Here is a 25,535-nt window from a genome sequence, read left to right as displayed (position 1 = left end):
AGCCGACGGGGAGGATCGGAGGCGGAGAGGAGGAGGAGAGCTCCCCGCCCAGCGCTGGAAAAAGGTAAGTTTTAACCCTTTTCCCCTTTCCAGAGCCGGGCGGGAGGGGGACCCTGAGGGTGGGGGCACCCTCAGGGCACTCTAGTGCCAGGAAAACAAGTATGCTTTCCTGGCACTAGAGTGGTGCTTTAATAATGCTTCGTTTTTGCAAGCTTGGAATCATAGTAAAAGTGTCAATGACCTTATGTACTAGAATCTATGGCTTAATATGTCTATCCCTCTATTAAATGTGCATGAAACTTTGTTTTTATGTTCAAACTACCAAGCTTGATAATAAAATGGTCTATATATTCTGATTTATATATTTTTTAAATGCTTTATATTCCCTGCCTTTACACTTTGCAGACAGTCATACTGTGCTTCCTGCAATGGGTGATTTCCTAAATGGAACCAATAAAGGGGATCCATACTGGTATCAGTTTCACAGAAAAATAAAGCTGTCTCACTGTGGTTGGTGACGGTGCTGCTCTGACAGCAATGGTTGGCACTGGCTAAACAGTTGCTGGTAGTATAAAGCATGGTATATCTTAAGAGGTATACCCAAAGTAGTACACCGGGCAGACTGCAATGTCAAAATGACTTTTCTAGTAGTGGAAAAGAAAAAAAACACACATATACAATTTAATATTTGCTGTTATCCTTTAATACAAACTAAGTTCAGTTTGAATGCTAATTTTATTTTATTGAATAAATAAAGAAGCTGTGTGGCTGCAAAATTAAAAATGTTCTTGGTATGGTACTATGTACCTTTTTTAAAATTTTATGATGCATAGATAAACTTTTTTTTGTTTCCGTTAGATTGTTGCTAAGCATGTTAGATTTGTTACATTTTAAGCTCATGTCCATTTTGTTGATTTGTATATTTACCCATTGTACAGGGCTGCAGAATGTTTAGCAGTTTTCTTAATAAAAGTAATCATAATATAATTGCAAACTTCCACCAGATTCTCCAGGACGATAAATGGGGAACTAGATATAGCTGTGACTTTGTTCAAGTAAATCTAAAAAAGCAGCTCACAAGACAGTGTGCAAAAAAGCACACACACAACTGAAACATGACTCTTCCTGTTTTTGTGAACTAATCCTACAGGTGAAAATAATGTTGCATACCATGGAAAAAAACAACAAAAAAACATGAATAGATTTTTAGATATTTGTAATTAACAATGAAAACCAAACCAATAATATAATGCAATTTATTAAGGAGAGGAAATTTAATGCGCATTCACTTATTCAAATGCAACCTAAATTGTATTCCCGAGCAGAGTGCCACGATGCGGTTTTGCACTGACATTGCTGTTCTCATAAACCAGTACTTTGTACGTGGAATGCCTATGGAACAATCACTACAAAAAGAAAGATCCTGGTGATTTCTACACTTTGATTGATATTTCTCACTTCCAGAGTTACTCTTTATATATTATCCAAATGTGTCTGTTCTAAAGAGAGAGTTCAGTTTACCGAAGTACTGACCTACCAAGTCACACGATCACTTCATGTGACACACAATTTTGCTTGAGTTTTTCCGATCACCTGAAAACCCATCTCGGTCACCCAGTGTTAGGGTGGCTAAGGCACAGTGCCGCATACCACACCGAGTTTTAATGCATATGTAGGTCTGGGCAACCCTGACTGGCTGCTCTGTCATTTTGGTGTGTTTGTGCGCCATTGTGACACGCCCCATCCATTTTTCCCAATGGATTTTTCCCGTATTTTTCAAATTAGGCAGGGTAGGCACCTGCCTATAGACACATGCCTAATGGGGATGCCTACTCTGCCTGTTAAATGTCCCTCCCTATAACGTGCCTGCTGGCTGCAGGATTCTCAGATCACTGTATTCAGTCTGAGGAAGTCTGATCTGTGCATGGCCCTCTCCCTTCAGACTGAACACAGGACTTCCTGGAGGGAAAGGTGAGATGATTAGCTAAGAGAAGGGGCAAGCTGTAGCCAGAACAGCCAACTCAGAAATGAAGACTACACACTCAGATACACATACAGCAACCCAGGCTGTACACACAAACATGCACTCAGACATTTACAACACATACTGCTACACAAGCGCACACACTACATATAGATATGTGTGTATATATACAACATTTTTTACACAACTCTTTTTTTGAAAAATTAATTTGGAAGGGGGCAATTAGTAGGCACATCAGATTTCTGTGCCTACAGGCTTGCATGATGAAAATCTGTCTCTGCCCCTTCCTCTAGTGATATCAGACCTGGCAAGGTTAACAGGTCTGCAAGTAATTAATAATTCCATACTGGTTCTTCCATTTACTCCTTCACCTATCAACTTAATAGTAGTCATGTGATTCATCATTGAGTGCAAAAACATTCTGATCACATTTCTAGATGAACATGTTTGTCTGTACAAAATACCTTGATTGGTGAAAGTTACTGGTTTGCTCATTGACTTGCACATTCACCTTGAGGGCTGTGTTGTAAAAGCATGTTTGTTAACTTAATCAATAAACTGAGCAGGTTGGTACAAGCTCTAGATGGAAAGGTACACTGGCGTGTAAGCATAGTAAGAATTAGCAAATTTAAGGAGGAAATGGCAATCTATTGCACAAACTGCATAACTACTTCACAGGTAATATAGGATTTTCAAATTCATGTAAGCACTTGAATCTGTGTATTTCCTCAAAGTTTGTGTTTTGTATTTATTTATATATTATTTTTTTTAATTGAGATGGTAATAGACAACAATTGCACTACCAACCTGTAACTGTCATGTAGTAAAAGAAAAAAACATTCACAAACAAAATCATAGACAGAACTTGCATGTGTAAGAACATTTAATCTTGTAAAGTAATAGAGTATTACAGTAATTGCAATAGTTTCAAAACCACTCTTTTTGGGTAATAAAGAGATAACAATAGTTAGCATTCGCATAAACAGTCTAAAACTAAACCGATGGAGTAGTCGCTAGGCCTCAAATATAAGGGTGCCAGACAGGAAGAATATAACATTGCTAAAACAATAAAGTTGCTAAAATTAATAAATGATCCCCCACATGTGCCTTACAGAACAGGCAGCCTGTTCCTTACACATAGTGGATGCAGTCCATCAAACGTAGGCCCCACTTATTAGTGTGAATTCAACCCACTATGGCTGAAATCAAGTCACCGCCACTAAGAATCCTGGTCCCATCATGCCAAGACAAAAGGTGCCACATTCCAAGTGATGTTGTGAGTCATCCCAAAGTCCTCACTGAGACCGCAACTGCTAGTGCCCAACTCGTGGTTCTGGGATTGACATGGTGTACACTCAGCAGTGCCATCCTGGGACTGTCTGAGTGTATGAAGGGGTTCTCTGCAGGGATGTCTGGCTGCAAAGCCTTAGACTACTGGATAACAGGACAACCTAGGGATCACTTCCATAAGCTTCTGTAATGCTCTGCTGGAGACCCTAAGAGCAAGCTTCACCAAGAATCACCTGCATAGGTCATCAAAGGCCTGGAGGAATGAGCCCTTACTTTGAACCGAATGTGATGCAGTCACCATCCGCACACGACTCAGCAGAAAGTCTCTCCTGCAGCAACCAGAGATTACTCTAGTGTGGACCAGGATAACCCCTCGAGTCCAAAGGGTCTGGCAAAATAGCAGTAGCCATTCGGAGTTGGAGAGTCTGCTGCCTTCCCCACCTGTACCATGCAAGCAGGGCTCAGAAACAGAATTGTTACATATACCCAGTGGACGCGCAGAATCTCTGTCTCAAATGAAGGTAGATTAGCCCCTGGATAACCAAGGAGAGTGATCATTTACCACAAGTATAACTGCACACATTTGCTGTAAAGCTTGAACAGGGCTGGTGCAAGAATTTTTGCCGCCCTAAGCAAACAAATATTTGCTTCCCACCATGTGACATCACAATGCTATATGATCTGTCATATGAGCCAACACCAGTGCTGCACACAGTGTCTTTTCTAAAAAAAAAGGCAGTGTGTTTACATTAAAAAGCTTGCAGGGACAGGCTATAGACCTCAGAGCCACCCCATTAAGCTCTAGTGGTTCTGGTGACTATAGTGGCCCTTTAATGTGAGGTAAATTAGAGATTAGTGCTAATTTAGCACTAATAATATACTGGATTACTTACCACCAGATAAGGACAAGAGGATGATGGGCTCAGGCTGCAGTTTGGTTCCACTGGTCTGTGTTAAAACAGGCTCTCTAGAGACAGTGCTCACACAAAATCAACGAACAGGAACCAGCTCCATTTTTGGGGGCCCCTTACAGGGCCTCACCATGAGTATACCTACAAGGCCCGTGGAGTGTGTGTGTTTAGGGGGATGTGTTATGTGTTATTGTAGAGGATGTAATGTATGTGTGTGTGTTCTTATGGAATGTAGTATATAGGGATACCAGTTTGTGTAAGGGGTGTAGTGTGTGTCTATAGGGCATGCAGTGTGTGTGTGTGTGTGTGTGTAAGGAATGCATTGTGTGTTTCTGGATGTGTGTGTGTAAGGGATGCAGTGTGTGTGTGTCTGCAAGGGGTGCATTGAGTGTGTGTAAGATGCATTGTGTTTGTGTGTGTGTGTGTGTGTGTGTGTGTAGGAGAAGCAGTGTGTGTTTGTGTGTGATATTAAATCAGTCCTGTTATCCTGGAAGATGTATCCTCCATTAAAACGAATATGTGCCCAGCCTATGAATAGTGATACGCCTTCACTACTCAGAATTATAGGAATGATCTGTCACCCTTTCAAATGTGCTGGGGGTATCTACCTTATTTCTTGCTTAAGTCATTCAACATGCCCTGTATGCTTAGGAGAGATATGTCCCAATGCTGTATACAGTGGCATGGCACAAGTCTGGGTATAGTGGGTAAAAAATGTTGCCCCAGGGCTGGGAATAATGGCTGAGGGGAGTAGTTCAGTCCCTGTGATGGGTGTAGTGAGTGTGAGGGGTAATCTGTCCTAAAGCTGACAAAATAGCTGTAGAGTTAGCCCATAGATGGGTGCAGTTGGGGTGGGAGATATCTCGCACATTGCTGAATATAGTGGGCTGTTGAGGAGACTGTTCCACTGCTGGAAATAGTGCAGTAGAGTGAGTGAATTCTAGCAGTAAAGTGTAAGGGTGTAAGGGGTCCTCTGTAGTGTGCCTGTTGGGGGGGTTCTGTGCAATTATACACAGTGCTTTGGGGGTCATGGGCAGTGGGTAGTAGGGTCTGTGAAGAGGGGGGTCCTCTGCAGTGGGTGGTAGGGTCATGTGCAGTGAGGGCAGGGTGTAGAGGGGTCCTGTGTAGTTGGGGGCAGGTTTTGGGAGTCCTGTGTAGTGGGGAGCAGGGTGTAGGGGTGTCCTGTGTAGTGGGGAGCAGGGTGTAGGGGTGTCCTGTGTAGTGGGGAGCAGGGTGTAGGGGTGTCCTGTGTAGTGGGGAGCAGGGTGTAGGGGTGTCCTGTGTAGTGGGGAGCAGGGTGTAGGGGTGTCCTGTGTAGTGGGGAGCAGGGTGTAGGGGGTCCTATGTAAGGTGGAGTATGGTGTAGAGGGGGGCAGTGTTGGTGTTGGAGGTCATGGGGGGAAGGGTGTAGAGGGGTCCTGTGTGGGTTTGGGGGTTCTGTGCAGTGGGGGGCAGGGTGTAGGGAGTCCTATGTAAAGGGTGTAGGGAGGTCCTGTGTAGGTGCCTGTACTTATGTGCACGCGGAACCAGCTTTGGGAGTGCACATAAGTCGTCGTTCCCCTCCCCGCTCCCCCCCCACCCCCCGCCTCCGAGTCCCTAGTGCCTCCTACCTCTTTGTAGCACCGCTGTTCGGCACGGAGCTTCTGTTTCCTGTACCCAGCTGGACTGAAAGGAAGTGCTCACTGCCTAAGTCGCCTATAGGACGCGCCGGTCCTGAGCTTGAAAAATAAACTTAATATTAAAGGTCAGACCCTGAGCTCCATGAACATGCATCTTGCTAGGTTGGCTTGCATGCCCCTGCCTTGCACATTTTTTTTTTTTAAAATAATATAAATATACATTGATCAGCCATAACATAAAAACCATAGACATGTGAAGTGAATAGCGTTTAATATTACGTTCCAATGGCATAGTTTGCTGCATAGTTGCAGACTGGTCAGTGTGCCTTCAGTGGGGATGTGAGCATCAGAACTGGACCATGGAGCAATGGAAGAAGGTTGCCTGGTCTGATGAGTAACATATTTTCTTTGAGATCAAGTGGATGGCCAGGTGTATATGCATCATTTACCAGGGGAAGAGATTGCAGCATGATGCAATATGAGAAGAAGGCAATGTTCTGCTGGGAAACCTCGGGTCCTGGCATTCATGTGGATGTTATTTTGACATGTACCACCAACCTAAAGTATACCCCTTCATTGCAGTGGTGTTACCTGATGGCAGTGGCATCTTTCAGCAGCATAATGCATCTTGACACTCTGCAAAAATTGTTCAGGATTTTTTTGTGGAACTTGACAAAGAGTTCAAGGTGATGCCTTGATCTCCAAATTCACGAAATCTCAATCCAATTGAAAATCTGTGGGATGTTCTGGAACAACAAATCCAATTCCCGGGGGTGCCACCTTGCAACTTGCAGGACTTAGTTGATATAGCATTGTGTCCAGGGAGTCTTCCCAATATTTTGGTCTATCCATCCACCTATCCATCTTTCTGCAGCAGTGTTGTGAGAGTAGGCACGAACTCTCTCCACTTTTTAAACAACGATACTGGTAGGTGTATAGATTTTAAAAGACAATTTTACCATTGTTTTCAACATTTTGGTACAAAAGGAGCTTCATAGAACAAGTTCAATATTTGATCTGGGTTCAAAGATATATATGAAATGTTCTATGCTGATGATATGCAACTTTCACATTCTCACCACATGTGAAAAAAGGTGCCTCGGAAGCTACAACCACGAGAGCAGAAGCAATAGAGGGTTGGGAAAATATTACTCTAACTGGGTCAAGATATGATCTAGAAATACATGTACAACCATTTCCTTCATAGAAGTACAAATCTAAAAAGTATAATTTGCATAGCTATTTTTCCAGGAAGCGTCATCTAACCTTTCACCCAGGTCCCTCTCCCACAGTGCTTGAAAGTGGTGCACACTTTTTAATTTAAGCTGCGTATGTCCTGGAAAATCTTTTGATCGTGCAGAGCTTGTTGCATGCAACAGCCCCGTAACACACCTTATTGCACTTAAAAACATACAAGCATAACGGTGGTGGAAAATGTCTCTAGATTGGCTATTTGGGCCTAAAATTTAAATTCATTTTGAATTCCCTACTATCCAAGATTAATTTAAAACCCATGGGGCCCTTGACAGGTTACCCATATTGCCCCCCTTATTCTTCACATATAGATGGTAAATGGGGCCAAGAAAATGCATGGTTCTGGGGGCCCTGTCTAGCAGGTGGGCCTGAGGTGGCCAGCTACAGTTGCCTTATGTTAAATCCTGCTCTGCCCACAATACTCACTCTAGTGGGTCAGCCTGTTAGAATTATGTTCTCTGGAGAACAAGACCCCAGAGATCCAAAGTCAAGTGGTCTGGAAGTACCAACGGACATTTTTATCAGGGTCGACACACACCAGAAATAACCGCAGGATGCACATACAGCGGAGCTAACATCTCTTTTTTCTCTAGAAACTATTCCATTCTCTGACTCTCTGACTACAATGACTGATGGCAAGACACCCATGGAACATCCTCCTATCCCAGAAACACTTTCACTCACTTAAACAGTCCAAGATCATTTTTTTCTTTTACAAACTTTCATAGAAACGTTGCAGACTACTAGTCAGTATGTTCCAGAACTGGCGCAATGCAGAAAAGAAACCCCCTCTCTCTTCCAAACTATATCTCGAGGGAATCTCTGTCACTGGTCACTGCCTTATAAATGAGCTGCCATCTCCTTCAAGTCAGCAGTAAGGTTCAGTGTCATGTCTTGTAGAGATATAAAAAAAATAAAAAATATGGCTAATAATATGATTAATATGATTAGCGCGCAACAATCAGATATTTAGTAACAACTTCCTTTCCTACTTCCTTTCCTTTCCTACTAGTCTGGATGCAATCCGGGTTGACTGCATAAAAGTGTTATGGTTGCTGGTGTTAGTATAAACCAATTTATGTGCCCACTTATGTCTCAGACTTCACACAGTGGTCTGCAGCAGCCTGTGTCTGTCAGTTCTATAGGCCTAATAATCTGTTAAAGCATCATAAGGAGTCTTGTCCTAGCATCAACTAAAATAATGTAGTTCAGTGGAAACCGAAACCTGCCTTTATCATTCTCATTGGAGAGCTACTTCAATCTACAAGAGAGGTGTGTGTGTGTGTGTGTGTGTGTTTGTTTGTGTGTTTGTTTGTGTGTGTGTGTGTGTGTGTGTGTGTGTGTGTAAAAATAAACAGATGACTAAGCCTAATTATCTGTGACTTAAAGGACCACTATAGGCACCCAGACCACTTCAGCTCAATGAAGTGGTCTGGGTGCCAGGTCCCGCTAGGTTTAACCCTTTTTGCTGTAAACCTAGCAGTTTCAGAGAAACTGCTATGTTTACATTATGGTTAATCCAGCCTCTAGTGGCTGTCTCATTGACAGACACTAGAGGCGCTTCCGCGCTTCTCACTGTGATTTTCACAGTGAGAAGACGCCAGTGTCCATAGGAAAGCATTGAGAATGCTTTCCTATGGACTGGCTGAATGCGCGCGGCTCTTGCCACGCATGCACATTCAGCCGATGACGCTGAAAAAGAGGAGGAGAGTTCCCCGCGCCAAGGGAGCCCGGCGGGGGGAAAAGTTAAGGGATTAACCCCTTCCTCACCCTAGAGCCCGGCAGGAGGGGGACCTAGAGACCCTGTAGTGCCAGGAAATGAGTATGTTTTCCTGGCACTATAGTGGTCATGCGTGACACGTCATGATTCCCTTTTATTCTAGAAGTTTGGTCCTTAAGGGGTTAAGGGACTGTTTTTTCATCTAAATATCCCTGTTCTGCAACATAAACACTTCAGTCTCAAATTTATTCAGCTATGCTTTCAGTTCAGCTACTCTTGCCTTAAATTTAAAATTCATTTTGAATTCACCTTGAATTCTCAATTTAGTGAATAACCGTGTCTGTTTTTGAAGCCATAATTCAGATTCTGCAAACTGTTGTTTGTTTTAACGTTACCAATTTGCATTGAAATATGTTGGCGTTCAGGACTAATTATTATTAATAATTGTAAAGTTTGTTTTGTATTCTTCTTGTTTTGCTTGAAAAGAACTTGCAGAAATATCTGAAAGTCCCCATAGAGAAGAGGACATGTGCTTGTGTGTTGTACATATGCCAGTGAATTTAAATTCCGTTTGAAACATGCACCATAAATAGTCATTTTGTTAACCAAGGTGGTGTTTTTGACTTTAGGGGAAGCAGGCAGCAGCTTGCATCCTGATTTTGTTTAGCAATAGGTATGCATCACATGTTTACTGCACTTCCAGGAGGTGTAGTTCACCAAGATAATTTCACTTGTTGTTCTAACATCTAAACATTAAAGGGAACTGTCACTTTCTCTTAAATTCATTTAAAGGATTTAGCAAATAACCTCCAAATCCAGTTCAGACATGGCAAAGCCACTTCTCCATAGAGTCCAGCTGAGTGTGACATTCCATGCCAGAGTAGGTTAGTTTTGGAACCAGATTGTTGGGATGACCTAGACCTAGACCTGGACCATGGGTAGGCAACCTCTGACATGACTGTAAGAGCATTATGGGACTTGTAGTCCACAACATCTGAAGGGCTGAAGGTTGCCTTCCCTTGACCTAGCTACCTTTTCCACTAAATTGTTGGTTTACCTCAGCGGTAGTTAACCTTTTAATACCTTCTGCCCACTTTTTTATCTTTGTAGATAGTAAAATTTACTGCCCACCACTGCCACAGTAACTAATTTTATAGAGAAATTGTGATTATTTATTTATTTTTTGAAAGGAGGGTTTTTAAAAAAGAAATAGGTACTTAAATGTAAAATTCCCTCCCCCCTTTTATTCGATTCTACTTGTTTGTCTGTGAGGTAGTGTGTGTGTAGGGTGCAGTGTGTGAAAGAGGTGCAGATTGTGTCATGGGGGCAGTCTGTGTGTGTTAAGGGTGCATAGGGTCTATGCTGTGCATGGCTGGGTGAGATGTGAAAATCTGGCATGTTCACTTTAGCCTGCAGGCTGACTCTCCTGTCCTCTTACCAGCATAGGACTGTATCGGGGCATTGCCATGGCTCCGACCAGCCTGCTTGCGGGAGGAACACAGAGCCTCCCAGGCCCTTCCCTCCCTCTGCTGGAACAAAGTGTCACCAACCCGAGAGGGCTTACAGCAAGGCTGGCCCTGCATGGGCTGGCAAGGGAGATGAAAGGATCTCCCTTACCGGCCTTGGTCCATGGCAGTCTAGGCCCACCGAGCGTTTTCTGTAGAACCCACCACTGCCCACCTGAAATCCCAAACTGTAGGGACCATGTTGACTACCCATGGTTTACCTAATCAAACAATGTGTAGTAACTCCCCACACCTCTTCCCCCCCCTCCACCGCCCTGCTATCCCCTCCCCACACACACACTTACGCCCCCCTATAAAAAAGAATTTGGAAAAATAATGCCATGCAAATTAAAAAAATTAACTGCCAAAAATTCTGGAAACCGATAAGCTAATTTTTATTTGGCAAAAATCTTTCAAGGCAATGATGGTCCTTTAGATGAAGCCCTGCATTGGTGTTTTTAGTAGATGCAGCATGATGCTTACACTGGATGGTTTATTATGCTTTTAGTTACTGTCTTGCTGACAGCCACTCAAGGCACTTTTGCTGTGGGAACAGAGTTAAACTCACAGCTAACCTCCAACAGCAACACAATGCTGCCACACATGCACTTTTTGTCCCCTCTGTGGGGAGCATTGAATTGGACATTTAGAAGCATCGACATGTTGTTACGAGAGGGTAGATTTGGTGAACTGATTCTAAATAAATAGGAAAACACTATAGCGTTAGGAATAAAGGTTTGTGCTATTTAACAATTTCCTTTTGTGTATCATTAAAAGCGTCTTTATACTCTCATATTTATTTTATTCTTCTTGCTTTACAGTTGACATAAATGTTTTTCTTTGTTTGTAGGTCCCGGTATCACATTGCTTCCGATCACCTGGACATTACAAGAAGAAATTCTGTGCTGTGTGTAGAAAACACTTAGAAGAAAGCTTGGCTTTACGATGTGAAGGTAAAAAATCTACTTTATTTGATCTACATTAATTGTTCACACTTTTTCTAAGCTAGACCTATCCTACACAAATCCCGAGGATGACCGAGTAAGCCAGCTGTAATATTCCATCTAAAAAATGCATTGATTAATTGTAAGTATTCCCCAAACTTTTGAACTTTGGTATCTGGAAAAAACTACTTGCTCCATCATGGAGTGCACGCAAACACGGCAGATGCCTTACTGCCTTACTTTTCTCCTTATAACAAATGCACTTTGAAAGACATTGAGAACACGTAGAATACATGTTATTGCATTGATATTTCATGGCTATGTCTTGTTTTGAGATTTGTATTGAAATATATTTGTGTTTTAAATATATTTCTGCACAATTTCGTTGAGGAAATATTTTAAGTGTGCGTCTCGTGTCAGTGGTATTTGTTATTTGAGTAATTGTATAAAGCCATGTAAAAAGAGCCAAGAGCTTGTAAATAATCAGACTTAATTATATTTTATATATCAAAACACTTAATCTAAATTAACTCATAGTTTCTAGTAAAACATCATGTGTCCTTAATATCAACACCATTTAAACAGCAACTGCATGAATTCTTGCAAAAACATAATATTCAGGGATACCTTTTTTAATATCTGGAGTAACAGCTTCTTTATCAAGGAGAGATCTGACTGCCATTCTAGGGTCACGTAGAATGTTTTTCTAGTTTGCTGCAAAATTGTAAAGCACTTCAAATTGTGTTTTTTGTTGTTTTTTTAAATTTCTTTTTGTTTTCCTTTTGGAGGAACAGCAAAAACAGATGTGCGAAAGGCTGAATTTGATGGACACAAGTCTTTTTTTTTCAGCCTATGTAACTATGTTGTCACCATATGTTCATCGAGGTATCAGCAGCCAGTTGTATATACAGGAACCCACAAAAGCATAGCAGCCCCAGAGTATGATCTGCAGTGTGTAATGTTTTTGTTTATGGTAACTAGCTAGATATGCTAAATTGACAGAGGCATACATAGAAACCACTGTGCCCCGGAGCAAAAATACCCCACCCCCCTACGTGTCTCATCTCCCCTCCAGCCCCTTCCATGTGTCTCCTTCTCCCCTCCAGCCCTTCCATGTGTCTCATTCTCCCCTCAAGCCCTTGTCTCATTCTTCCACCCAAGCCACTCCATGTGTCTCATTCTTCCACCCAAGCCATTCCATGTGTCTCATTCTCCATACCCAAGCCCTTCCATGTGTCTCATTCTCCATACCCAAGCCCTTCCATGTGTCTCATTCTCCATACCCAAGCCCTTCCATGTGTCTCATTCTCCATACCCAAGCCCTTCCATGTGTCTCATTCTCCCACCCCAGCCCTTCCATGTGTCTCATTCTCCCACCCCAGCCCTTCCATGTGTCTCATTCTCCCACCCCAGCCCTTCCATGTGTCTCATTCTCCCACCCCAGCCCTTCCATGTGTCTCATTCTCCCACCCCAGCCCTTCCATGTGTCTCATTCTCCCACCCCAGCCCTTCCATGTGTCTCAATCTCCCACCCCAGCCCTTCCATGTGTCTCATTCTCCCACCCCAGCCCTTCCATGTGTCTCATTCTCCCACCCCAGCCCTTCCATGTGTCTCATTCTCCCCCCCCAGCCCTTCCATGTGTCTCATTCTCCACCCCCTCAGCCCTTCCATGTGTCTCATTCTCCCTCCTCCCAGTCCCACCATGTGTCACATCCCTCCTCCCCCAACCCCCCAGCCCCTCCATGTGTCACATCCCTCCCAGCCCCTGCATATGTCTAATCTATCCAGGCTCTCCAGTCCCTCAATTCCTCCTTAGTCCCTTCCATGTGTCTCAAACCCCCCTCTCGGGCCCTTTCATATGTCTTAATTTCCCCCAGTCCTTTCCATGTGTCAATTCCCCCCCCCCCGTCCCCCCGTCCCTTCCATATGTAGCGTGACCGAGCGGACCGCTTTACCCAGTCTGACAGTTGGTACTCTCTCAGTGAGCACTTCCTGTAAGACTGGGTAGAGGGAAACAGAGGCCCCTCTACCCGCGGTTCGCTTGATCATGCTACATACACTGACCAGCAGTAAGCGACTTTTGTGCTGTGCGCTTCCCTCCTGTCTGTCACCCGGCAAACCTGTGACTGTGCACCGGCCCTGAAGTTATGCCTGTGTGCCCATGATTGCAGGGAGAACAGGGTGGCTGGGCCCCCTGGAGTGACTTGCCCATTCACAGCTGCGACCCCTGCAACCGCTACACCAATGTAAATAGATAACTGATAGCTAAACAGGTATGGTAAATAGATAACTGATTTTAAAGCATCCTTCTGTTTAAGGCATCTTGGACAAGAGCATCAGGTTATCAGGTCTTTGATTATTGATTTATTGAAAATAAATTTTTAAAGACTTGCCATGCAACTCCTTCATTAAAAAATGTAGATGTAATAACTACAAAAAAAAGACATAAAAGTCATAATGTTATCCTTTGTGACTCTTGAAATGTTAATTCAAACAAATGTGGACATTTGAAAATATAGTAAGTAGGCATTGGAAAGGTGATAATTGGTTTCTGCACACCTTTATCTTATTTAACTAGAGGCAACAAAGCTTGTAAAGAAATAGCATGAGAGCGGCAGATAGAACACGTTTCATGGCTTTGTATTGGGGTAAAACATCTGATGCCGCATAACTTTCAAAAAGGTCTGGCTGTAGGTTCTATTTAAAGCAACTAATATCGCATGATTCTTCTGGGGTATATGTAGTACATAATTTTTCAAGTTTCCTATTTCCTGCTTATTTGTGTAATACTAAACAACAATTACTTTCTTAATTATCTCCTATGGATTATGTTTGCATATTACAGAATATGACCATTTGCCCATTATAAGGGCTTTAGAGTTTTACTCTCCCCTGTAATAACTAAATTGACAAGATCTCTAAAAATGATTGGGAGACCTCTCCCATCTTTGTGCAATCTACAGTCAGAGAACATACACATTGAAAATCAAGGCAGCACATTAAATCAGCAATAACCCCTTATATATAGCTTCTTGTTCACTAAAGGAAACTAGTTTTGTCTAAATGTATCCGAGAATCAAATAAATGTCTAGTGTGAACAATGCTTCTCTTCCACTCAGGTTAGATGTGGAGTCAAAAGAAATACCATCTTTGAGCCTCTTCTGTTTATCCACTTTTATGTATACACAGTTAACCAAGTGACACAGTAACCTACAATAATAAAACAAACCTTACAGAATTTGAACAGGGCTGCTCAATACTGTGTGAATTGTCAGGAATTAAAAGTAAACTTTTACATTATAGATAACATGATAAAATGTTATTCACTGGGTGGTGAATTCACTGGGTGGCCAGTGTTGGCTATGTACCACCCATAGTAATTTGCACTAGGATCCACAACTTTTAATTTTTTTATTTTTTATTTTTTTATTTAGGGTCTATGCTGTGCGTACCTGGTATCACATATTTGCTATATTATCTAATTGGTCTTCATGATGCTATTTGTTTAGATATGCTGTCTCCAAAGAAACAGGTGTTTTTTTGTGTGAACACAATCCTTTAATTACACGCAGGTAGACTTTAGACTTGTGCATTGAAGCTTTTAGCTAGTACAAATGAATCAAATCTTTCAAACTACACCCTAATTGATCCATCTTGGATTTACCCGTGGAGTATTGTCCACTGAATAAGACTCCACAGGTAAATACCAAAGAGATTGTTTCGTATGGGCGTTGATTAAAATAAATTTGATTCATTTGTTCTAGCTAAAAAGCATTAAAGGGACACAATAGTCACCAAAACAACTTAAGGTTAATGAAGCAGTTTTGTTGTTTTTGGTGACTCTAGTGTCCCTTTAATGCACTAGTCAAGTAGACTTTATTCAACTAATTATGTGAGTTTTGATGGCAAATGGCTGCACCAATACATTTTTAGTTGTTTCATACAAGGGGGGAGAATATTTACGCAACCAATGATTTTCTTATTAATTTTAATGAAGCTTTTATCTGTAGCAAAGCAAAACAAACCATTTAATGGTTGAGTAAAATTCATAATAAATCTATTTAATTAAAGTGCTATATAAAGGAGGATGCACAACAGGGTGGGAGAATACTGCATGTATTTCGTGTGAATATATAACATTGTAATTGTATTCAGTATTGTTTGTACCCTGCAGGACTTTCTTGAAAATTAGTGAAATCTCAATGTAGTCTTCCTGGTTAGACAAGGGACAAAAATTATTTTGTGCGCTGCACTTAAATGGGCAGTAAAGTGTTTTTCGCTTTAGAAACATAACTAGGTTTCTATATTTTAAATGGGTATCTCCCCTATCTGAGTTTTCTAAATGTATTGGCCATTATATTCTTTAGTTTCACCTACATCCAATTACTGCACTTGAAAGCCAATATTACTCTGACACTAAAGGGAAACTGACTGTCATGACTTACCTGACCCTCTCCTTTCCCTGCCACAATCTCATTAAACACTTCAGTAACACCCACCACTGCTCCCCCTCCTCTGCTCTTTGCTCATTTGAATTGCTTGGGTACTCTTCCCCAAACATGGCATGCCTCCTCCATGATGTCACCCTGTTCCTATGCTCTCTAGCCGGTGCTATCATAGCATGCACTGTGGTTGCTGTGGGTGGAGGAAGGTCTTCTCTACTTTCCCTGGCTCTCGATTCCTTGGCATTGAGTGTCTGCCAAGAAATTGAGAGACCGTTTCCCCCCGAAAATAAGACCGGGTATTGTATTAATTTTGTTCCCCCCCCAGCAAAAAACGCACTAGGGCTTATTTTCGGTTGATCTCTTAATTGTTTGGGGGGGAAATGGTAACAAGCATGTGCAAGAAAGCAGGTCAACGTTTGGGGGAATTCGCTCGTACATACACCAGTGCACTAAGGCATGTAATCCCATGAATCTGTGTTCGGGGAAACTTTCCCGAACATAGATTAGGGAACTAGCGACTAGGGTTTATATTATGAGCATCCTCAAAAATAAACTAGGTCTTATTTTTGGGGATGTCTTATTTTCAGGGGAAAAACGGTAGGTGAAGAAACTGTTGTTAAATATTTCCCCCCAATTCAACAACTTTGCTCGCACAGAGTATAGATGGAACTGTAAGCTTTTTTAAAAGAGCTAAAATTAATAGGGACTTGTCAGGTTCCCTTTAGGAACACTCCACAAACCCACTTCAGCACTATAGCTTGCTGAAATGTGTGAAGAATGTTATTTATTTTTGTATTTTTTTTATAGATTTCAAAAGAATTTGGCACTTTTATATATTAACTTTGTTACACCCTCTAACTGTCAGATAACCGGTCCTGTTACTTCCTGTTTTGTTTAGCTCAGTGGACCTAAACTCACGAAGCAGTAAATTGCCCAGAGTACCTGCCTTACAAAGATTTCTCACTGAGCTGCAGTGGAATGTTTGTGAAACGTAAAGACTGGGTTGGGTTAGAAGGGGAGAGCTTGCAAAGGTTGCCCCCAATTACGAAAAATGCATTATTAAATACATGCATGTTTTCATTGGCTGTAACTCTGCTAAATAGTTATTTATTTATATATTTATTTTTGTATTTGGGCTTTAGGGTGTCCTTTTTAAGGTTTTGATTTATTTTGGGGAAAGATCAAATATGAACGGCCAGTGGCGTACATACCGGGGGTGCAGGGGTCGCGGCTGCGACCGGGCCCGGCCGTCCTGCGACCCAGTATGTACGCCAGTGTGGCCAGCCTCTTCTCCTGGGGTGCCCTGGAGAAGGCCACCTCAGGGCCCCCCGCGGCTGTCCCTGGTGTCACCGGGCTGGCAGGCTGGCGGGCGCGCGAGGGAGCACTCTCCCCTGAGTGCTCCCTGTTCAGCTCTCTTGCGCGACGCGTACTGATGCCAGAGCCGGAATCTGACGTCCTATTCCGGCTCCAGCATCAGTATGCGGCGCGAGAGAGAGCTGAACAGGGAGCACTCAGGGGAGAGTGCTCCCTCGCGCGCCCGCCAGCCAGCCCGGTGACCGGCCGCCCAGCAACACCACTGGACCCCTGGGAATCTCCTCCGCTCTCCTAAAGGTAGGGAGGCTGGGGGATAAAAATTTTAAAAAGTGTGTATGTATGTGTGTAACTGAGTGTGTGTCTGTTAGCTAGTGTGTATGCGTCTGTTTGTTAGAGTGTGTGTGTGTTTTCACCTCTCAGCTCCGAATGCGCATGCACGGCAAGAGCCGCGCGCGCATTCAAACCGCCCATAGGAAAGCATTACTCAATGCTTTCCTATGGACGTTCAGCGTCTTCTCACTGTGATTTTCACAGTGAGAATCGCGGAAGCTCCTCTACCTCTAGCGGCTGTCAATGAGAAACTGCCATTTCTCTGAAACTGCCATATTTTCAGCTGCAGGGTTAAAACTAGAGGGACCTGGCACCCAGACTGATGTGGGTGCCCCCAGGTGTTGCAGCCCGGCCCACGCAGAGTTAGAGCGGGGGGGAGAGGGCCACAGATCAGTTGTCGCACCGGGGCCCCATGGGTTGTGTGTACGCCACTGTGAGAGGCCTTTTGTGCTGTACTCAGTGGCGTACATACCAGGGTCGCAGGGGTCGCGGCTGCGACCGGGCCCGGCCCACCAGGGGGCCCGGCCGCCCCTGCGACCCTGTATGTACCCACAGGGCCAGCCTCTTCTCCAGGGGGCCCCAGGAGCCGGCCACCTCAGGGCCCCCCGAGGCTGGCCCTGCTGTCACCCCACGGCCGGTCAGGCTGGCGCGCGAGGGAGCACTCTCCCCTGAGTGCTTCCTCTTCAGCTCCCTCGCGCACCGCACTGATACCGGAGCCGGAAGATGACGTCATCTTCCGGCGCCGGCATCCCTACGCGGCGCGCGAGGGAGCTGAATAGGAAGCACTCAGGGGAGAGTGCTCCCTCGCGCGCCAGCCTGACCGGCCGCCCAGGAGCCCAGCAGCACCACTGGACCCCAGGGAATCCCCTCAGCACTCCAAAAGGTAAGGAGGCTGGGGTATTAATAAAAATAAAAAAAATAAAAAACTATTGTGTGTGTGTGTGTGTGAGTGAGTGTTAGTGTGTGTGTTAGTGTGTGTGTTAGTGTGAGTGTTAGTGTGTGTTAGTGTGTGTGTGTGAGTGAGTGTTAGTGTGTGTGTGTGTGTCTGCTAGTGAGTGTCAGTGAGTGTGTCTGTTGAGTGTGTGTGTGTGTGTGAGTGAGTGTTAGTGTGTGTGTTAGTGTGAGTGTTAGTGTGAGTGTTGGTGTGAGTGTTGGTGTGTGTTAGTGTGTGTGTGAGTTAGTGTGAGTGAGTGTTAGTGTGTGTGTGTGTGAGTGTTAGTGTGTGTGTGTGTGTGAGTGTTAGTGTGTGTGTGAGTGTTAGTGTGTGTGTGAGTGTTAGTGTGTGTGTGTGTGAGTGTTAGTGTGTGTGTGTGAGTGAGTGTTAGTGTGTGTGTGAGTGAGTGTTAGTGTGTGTGTGAGTGAGTGTTAGTGTGTGTGTCTGAGTGTTAGTGTGTGTGTGTGTCTGCTAGTGAGTGTCAGTGAGTGTGTTACTGTGTGTGTCTGGTACTGAGTGTGTTTGTGTGTGTGTGTGTTAGTAAGTCTGTTTGATGTCTGTTAGTGAATGTGTGTTTGTCAGTGAGAGTGTATGTATGTCTGCCGCTGAATGTGTCTCTGTCAGTAAATGTGTGTGTCTGTTAGCTAGTGTGTATGCGTTTGTTCGTGAGAGTGTGTGTGTGTGTGTCTTCAGCACTTACCTTTCTCCAGCGCCGGACTCCCATGGCGCTGGGGATCCCTCCGCCTCTCAGCTCTGAATGCGCATGCGCGGCAAGAGCCGCGCACGCATTCAAACCGCCCATAGGAAAGCATTACTCAATGCTTTCCTATGGACGTTCAGTGTCTTAGAATCGCAGAAGCGCCTCTAGCGGCTGTCAGTGGGACAGCCACTAGAGGCTGGATTAACCCTCAGTGGGGGGGGGGGGGGGCACAGATAAATTTTCGCACCGGGGCCCCATGGGTCATGTGTACGCCACTGGCTGTACTTAACCTTAAGAGTTCTGCCAAAAACAGTATATTATATGTAAATTTAAAGGTTTTATTCAAAGAATATTAAAAAATTAAACAATTCACAATTAAAAACTGCTTTTGGTTTGCATTAAAAAAAAAAGCACTTTTAAAGGGTTTGTGCAGCAAAACAAAATATTTTTTTGTCCCAACATTTCAAGTGACACAGGATAAGTCAAACAATTGTGGACATGTGGAGACTCAGTAGGCATTGAAAACGTGCTAATTGGTTTCTGCACGCATGTATAATGTTTTATTCAACTAGAGGTAACAAAGCATGTAAAGAGATAGCATGAGAGAGACATGCAGGAGATATGCTTTTCAATGCTTTGTATTCTAGTAAAACATCCAATGCAGCAGTTAGAACTCCCAATGGGTAGTTCTGTGGAATTTAAAGCAACTAATATATCATGACTTCCCAGGTACAAACAGAATATCGTTTTTTAGGTTTCCTTCTTCTCCTTCTGTTTCTTTGTGTAATAATTCAAATCATTTTACCTTTTCAATTATCTCCTATGGATCATTTTAGCAGCATATTACAGAACATACCCTAAAGTTGGCCAATTATGGAGTCTTTCCTGAGGGCTTTAGAGCTTTAACCTTCCCTGTAATAACTAAATTGATAAGATCTGCTTGATCTGGAAAGAATGTCGCCTACCATACACATCGCGTTGTCAGAGTACATACACTGAAAGTCTAGGCAGCACATTAAAGCAATAATCCATAACAGGAGTTCAAACTGTTACGGTCAGGTGATAATATTACAGCTTCTTTTGCATTGTAGTGGAACACTTTTTGCACCAACACAACTTCAAAGCATTTGAATTAATGTTTTGCAGAATGCTAAACCACAAGCCTGCCTCTTTAGCCACACCCCCTCACTCCAGAAAAAAACGTCCTTATCAAATGTATGCACACAGCTCATCCACTGACAGTACTGAATGTTCTGAGTTACAAAGAAGCCTGCATTAGAAGAAGTATAGTACGGATATCACTACCTGTTTATAGTTTCTCTCATTGTCTGCAGCTAGGTTAGAATTAAAAGGAGTTCACTCAGTGATCATTTTGATAAGAACATTTTTATGGCATGAGGGGCATGGGTAAGGAGACAGGCTTATGGTGCAGGAAACAGCAGAAAAAAAATAATTTTGTGAAAAATCGTAACAAGCAAAATATACTGCATATTAATGAGGCCAAAATCTATTAAATGCATTAAAGTATATTGGTGCCTGGAAGGTCCCTTAAAAATGTGAAGTTAGCAACAAAACGACTAGTCTCTAGATGGTGCCCCCATGTTGTATTGGTCAGATTACCTATACTGACTTTTTAAAAGGGCACTCTAAGCACCATAACCACTTCAACCTATTGCAGGATAAAAAAAAAAAATACATTAAATTTACGGATACTTCTCACTTTTTTCCATTTATCTAAATATTTGGTAATGCATGGCAGTGCGCAGTGGTAGGCAGTAAGCACTGAATTAAAGGTAGACCTAGCCTTCTAAACCTTAGCCTTTGGGTATACAAGGGAACAGTCACTAAGACAGTGGCGGATCCAGAAGCTAATCTCGGGAGGGGCACTGGCAGAATATTTTAAGAAAAAAATCCAGGCACAATAACCACTACAGCTCTCTGTAGTGGTTTTGGTGCCAGGAGTTGCTGTGGCGCCCTACCAGAGTACGTAGTCAAACCGTTTAAAAATGTTTTTGATAACTTACCCAGGTCTGCCGGGATAGGGGTTGTAGTGTGTATGGGGTAGCAATTTGTATATTGGGAGCAGTGTGTTTGTGTGTAAAGGGTGCAGTGTGTGTATTGGGAGCAATGTGTTTGTGTGTGAGTGGCGCAGTGTATTTTTGTGTGAGGGGTGCTATGTGTGTGTATGGGGGGCTGTGTGTGTATGGGGGGCTGTGTGTGTATTGGGGGCTGTGTGTGTGTGTATTGGGGGCTGTGTGTGTGTGTGTATTGGGGGCTGTGTGTGTGTGTGTATTGGGGGCTGTGTGTGTGTGTGTATTGGGGGCTGTGTGTGTGTGTGTGTATTGGGGGCTGTGTGTGTGTGTGTGTATTGGGGGCTGTGTGTGTGTGTGTGTGTATTGGGGGCTGTGTGTGTGTGTGTGTGTATTGGGGGCTGTGTGTGTGTGTGTGTGTATTGGGGGCTGTGTGTGTGTGTGTGTATTGGGGGCTGTGTGTGTGTGTGTGTGTGTATTGGGGGCTGTGTGTGTGTGTGTATTGGGGGCTGTGTGTGTGTGTGTGTAAGGGGGGCTGTGTGTGTGGGTGGGGGGGGGCATTGCCCCGTTGCCCCCCTCCCCCCTTCTTCCCCCCCCCGGATCCGCCAATGCACTAAGAAGTGTAGCACTGAAACAGTGTGCTCTGCATGGTTCCCCCTCAGTGGGCGGGCTTGCTTGATTGGCAAGCAGCCAAACATGCATACTTGCTTTTCAGGACGCTAATGTTGGGGGTTATGCATTTCACAAGTGTAGTGTTAGAGAAATAACATTTTGGAATTTCCCCACAGGCATGCTTTCAGCAGGGCAGACAAACCCAGCAATCACATGCTGATCCCGGGGAACTCCAACTTTAACGGTATAAGCTTGTGATTGCCACAATCATATTATTGTAAGTCTCACCATTTAAGACTTCTAGTAATGGCTTATAATGTCGATGAAACTATGTACACTATGTGGAATCATTGTGACATACGGTCACTGAGAGATTTTGCTGGAAGTGACCGCCAATACCAGGCTGCAACAGTACATGCTGGAATCTGCTTTCACTCACTTATCGATGGACTGCAGTCGAGTCAGTAGTGATTGATTGGTCCCCAAGCTCCCTGATCACTATAGGAGCCAGTCACTGTGAGGGCAACTTCTAACCATTGATTAGAGCAGGGCTGCCCAATAGGTAGATCCCCAGATGTTGTGGAACTAAAACAAAGCACCATGGGAGTTCTACAACATCTGGGGATCTACCTGTTGGGCAGCCATGGATTAGAGGGATCCTGTCATAGGTAGCTTGCAATTCAATCTATAGATTGTGCTAGTAGTTTTGCTAGCAAATGTACAGATTGGGAGAAAAACCTTTTTAAAAACAGGGTTATCTCCCATCTGTCTCTTACTTCCTCAGCAGACACTCAGTGTCGAGAAATTGAGAGACATGGAGAGGAGAAGAAACCTCTTCTCTCTGCTCTCCACCGATAGCAACCATAGTCAATGGGTGGTGTAAATGGGTGGGCCACTGATGTAACCAGAACTCCCGAAAGGGCTGAACATGCCCAAAAAGGAGGCGTGTCTGCCCAAAGAATTGGAAGGCTAGCCTGGCATGAATGCATGTCAGGCTGACTGCCAATCATGCATGCTGGCCAACAGCATCCTGAGCTTGGCATAAATGCATCTAATTATGCGCTCGCTCCATGCTTGCTAAGGACTGTCCCCTAGCACTCACATGTCCACTTGTCTAGCAGGCAGAAGCTCCTGGTATACAGTCTGAGACAGAGAAAAGGTGGATGTAGTGAGCGTAGAAGAAAGGGAACATGCCACAATGTTAGAGAGACCAAAGTTAGCATTACCTTAACTCATTTAATTTCAGCTAGTCCACACAAGTTTTGTTTCATATATCCCTCTTAAGTTTCGATACTTAAACAAGAGTATGTGAAGAGTAGTGAGGGTTGCCACCTTTCGTGGAAAAAAATACAGGCCTTACTAATTTGCATAACTAATTATGTATGCATCACATCACATGATGTAAATCACAAGGAGTGACATAAAAGAAAATTCTGTAAAATCACCCAAAAACTACTTAGTTTGATTCTGCTGTATACATGGATTGCTCCTAGTGTCTCCCTGTCTCCCCATGTCGCCCAGTGTCCCCTAGTGTCTGTGTCCCCATGTCTCCCAGTGTCACCATTTTACTAGGGGACACTTTGAGACATGGGAACACTGAGACTATCATAGTGTCCCTATGTATCAGTGTCTCAGTGCCCCATGTCTCCAACTGTGTCTGTGTCCCCATGTTGCCCAGTGTCCCCTAGTGTCAGTGTCCCTATGTATCAGTGTCTCAGTGCCCCATGTCTCCAACTGTCTCTGTGTCCCCATGTTGCCCAGTGTCCCCAAGTGTCAGTGTCCCCATGTCACTTGGGGACACTGAGACATGGGGACACTGGGAGACATGAGGACACACACATTGTGTCTCTAGTGTCTGTGTCCCCATGTCTCCCAGAGTCTCCATGTGTGTCTGTGTCCCCGTGTCTCAGCGTCCCCAAAGGTCTCCCTGTGTCTCCATGTCTCAGTGTCCCCTAGTGTCTCCGTGTCCCCATGTTTCCCTGCAGCCTATACCCCATCCTTCACTTCCCTGAGCTGTAGGCTGGGAGCTGCTGTCTGGACTCTCTGTGCTGTGTAGCTGCTCCCCCGCGGATCAGTGAGTAGAGAGATGCAGGTATATGCTATAACTTCCTATCCCTGCGCCTCTCCACACACACACAGTGACCCCAACTGGCCGGTGCTGGTTTTGCAGAGTAATCTCTATTTATACTGAGAAAAATACCGGCCTTTGTATTGCCGGTATTACTGCAATATAGGCACCGTCCAGGCAGCCTCAAAAAAAAAATACCGGCCTGGTGGCAACCCTCAGAGTAGTGTGTTGATTTTTTTAAATCAATCTGCCTATTCCATGGGCATGGGCCTCGAGGTGCAGCTCCATCAGCCCCTATGTTAATCCAGCCCTGAGCCCAAGTTAAAGATTTTACCAAGCGGGGTAAGTTTATCCCATTCACATTACATATTTCAGCGCTCCACTTTAGGTGTAGGCTTATGCTTGTACCACTTTACAGAATTTATTTATTATATGTTGCTCTATTTTTTTTATATATGTGACTTGATTTGATATTTAAAATCATTTCAAAAATTTTATCCAAAAATATTAAATAATTTCAAAAGCTTATCCAAAAACAATAAATTTAGGTCTTAGTTGGAAAACACTACAATTGGTTATTTAAACCTGAACTGTGAAGTGTCTCTTTAAAGGGACACTATAGTCACCTGAACAACTTTAGCTTAATGAAGCAGTTTTGGTGTATAGAACCTGCCCCTGCAGCCTCACTGCTCAATCCTCTGCCATTTGAGAGTTAAATCCCTTTGTTTATGAACCCTAGTCACACCTCCCTGCATGTGAGTTGCAGGGCCTTCCATAAACACTTCCTGTAAAGAGAGCCCTATTTAGGCTTTCTTTATTGCAAGTTCTGTTTAATTAAGATTTTCTTATCCCCTGCTATGTTAATAGCTTGCTAGATCCTGCAAAAGCCTCCTGTATGCGATTAAAGTTCAATTTAGAGATTGAGATACAATTATTTAAGGTAAATTACATCTGTTTGAAAGTGAAACCAGTTTTTTTTTTCATGCAGCCTCTGTCAATCATAGCCAGGGGAGGTGTGGCTAGGGCTGCATAAACAGAAGCAAAGTGATTTAACTCCTAAATGACAGTCAATTGAGCAGTGAAATTGCAGCGGAATGATCTATACACTAAAACTGCAGCCCTTGCCAAACAGTCCTATTTTTCCTCTCTCATTAGTTCATGTTCCCGCAACCCCAGGCGTCTCTTTGACACCTTTAATTCTCTTCTTCGCCCTGCTGTGGCCACCCCCCAAACTAACCTTACTGCTGATAACTTTGCATGTTACTTCACTGACAAGATTGAACAGCTAAGGAAATAATTCTCCCCTCCTTGCCTTTCTGTTTCTCAACCACACATAGATCATGCCTTTCCTACCCTTCAGACATTCTCCCCAACTACTGACCAAGAGGTGGCTGCTCTTCTTTGCTCCTCTCGCCCCACCACTTGCCCACTCGATCCTGTCCCATCTCACCTTATCAGATCTCTCTCCACTTGTCTCGTGCCTTCTTTAACAAACATCTTCAACTGCTCGCTCTCTTCTGGCATCGTCCCTGCTGACCTTAAACATGCCACTGTAGTACCTATACTAAAAAAAGAAACCCTCGACCCATCCACACCCTCTAACTACCGTCCCATATCCCTGCTCCCTTTTTCCTCAAAGCTTCTGGAAAGACTTGTCTTTACCCGTGTGTCTCATTTCCTCAATTCCAACTCTCTTCTTGACCCCCTTCAATCTGGCTTCCGTCCTCTCCACTCTACAGAGACTGTCCTTATCAAAGTTACTAACGACCTAATCGCAGCTAAATCCAAAGGCCACTACTCCATACTAATTCTTCTTGACCTCTCAGCGCCCTTTGACACTGTTGATCATGCTCTCCTTCTTCAAACTCTTCAAT

General features: G+C 43.8%; 1 protein-coding gene across 2 annotated transcripts in view; it reads left to right on the top strand.

Moving 5' to 3' along the window:
- The window catches only part of DGKQ (diacylglycerol kinase theta), a 178,312-nt gene that overhangs the window by 62,994 nt on the left and 89,783 nt on the right, over nt 1-25,535 (top strand). For both annotated transcript variants that reach the window (XM_063455346.1, XM_063455345.1), the window contains exon 3: nt 11,134-11,236. In XM_063455346.1, the coding sequence (XP_063311416.1) occupies nt 11,134-11,236 (103 nt within the window). The remainder of the gene's footprint in view (nt 1-11,133; nt 11,237-25,535) is intronic.

This window comes from Pelobates fuscus, chromosome 5 (assembly GCF_036172605.1).
Source record: "Pelobates fuscus isolate aPelFus1 chromosome 5, aPelFus1.pri, whole genome shotgun sequence".
NCBI classification, from domain to species: domain Eukaryota; kingdom Metazoa; phylum Chordata; class Amphibia; order Anura; family Pelobatidae; genus Pelobates; species Pelobates fuscus.
The sequence above is the reverse complement of the archived record's forward strand: the minus strand, read 5'-3'. Positions and strand labels throughout refer to the sequence as shown.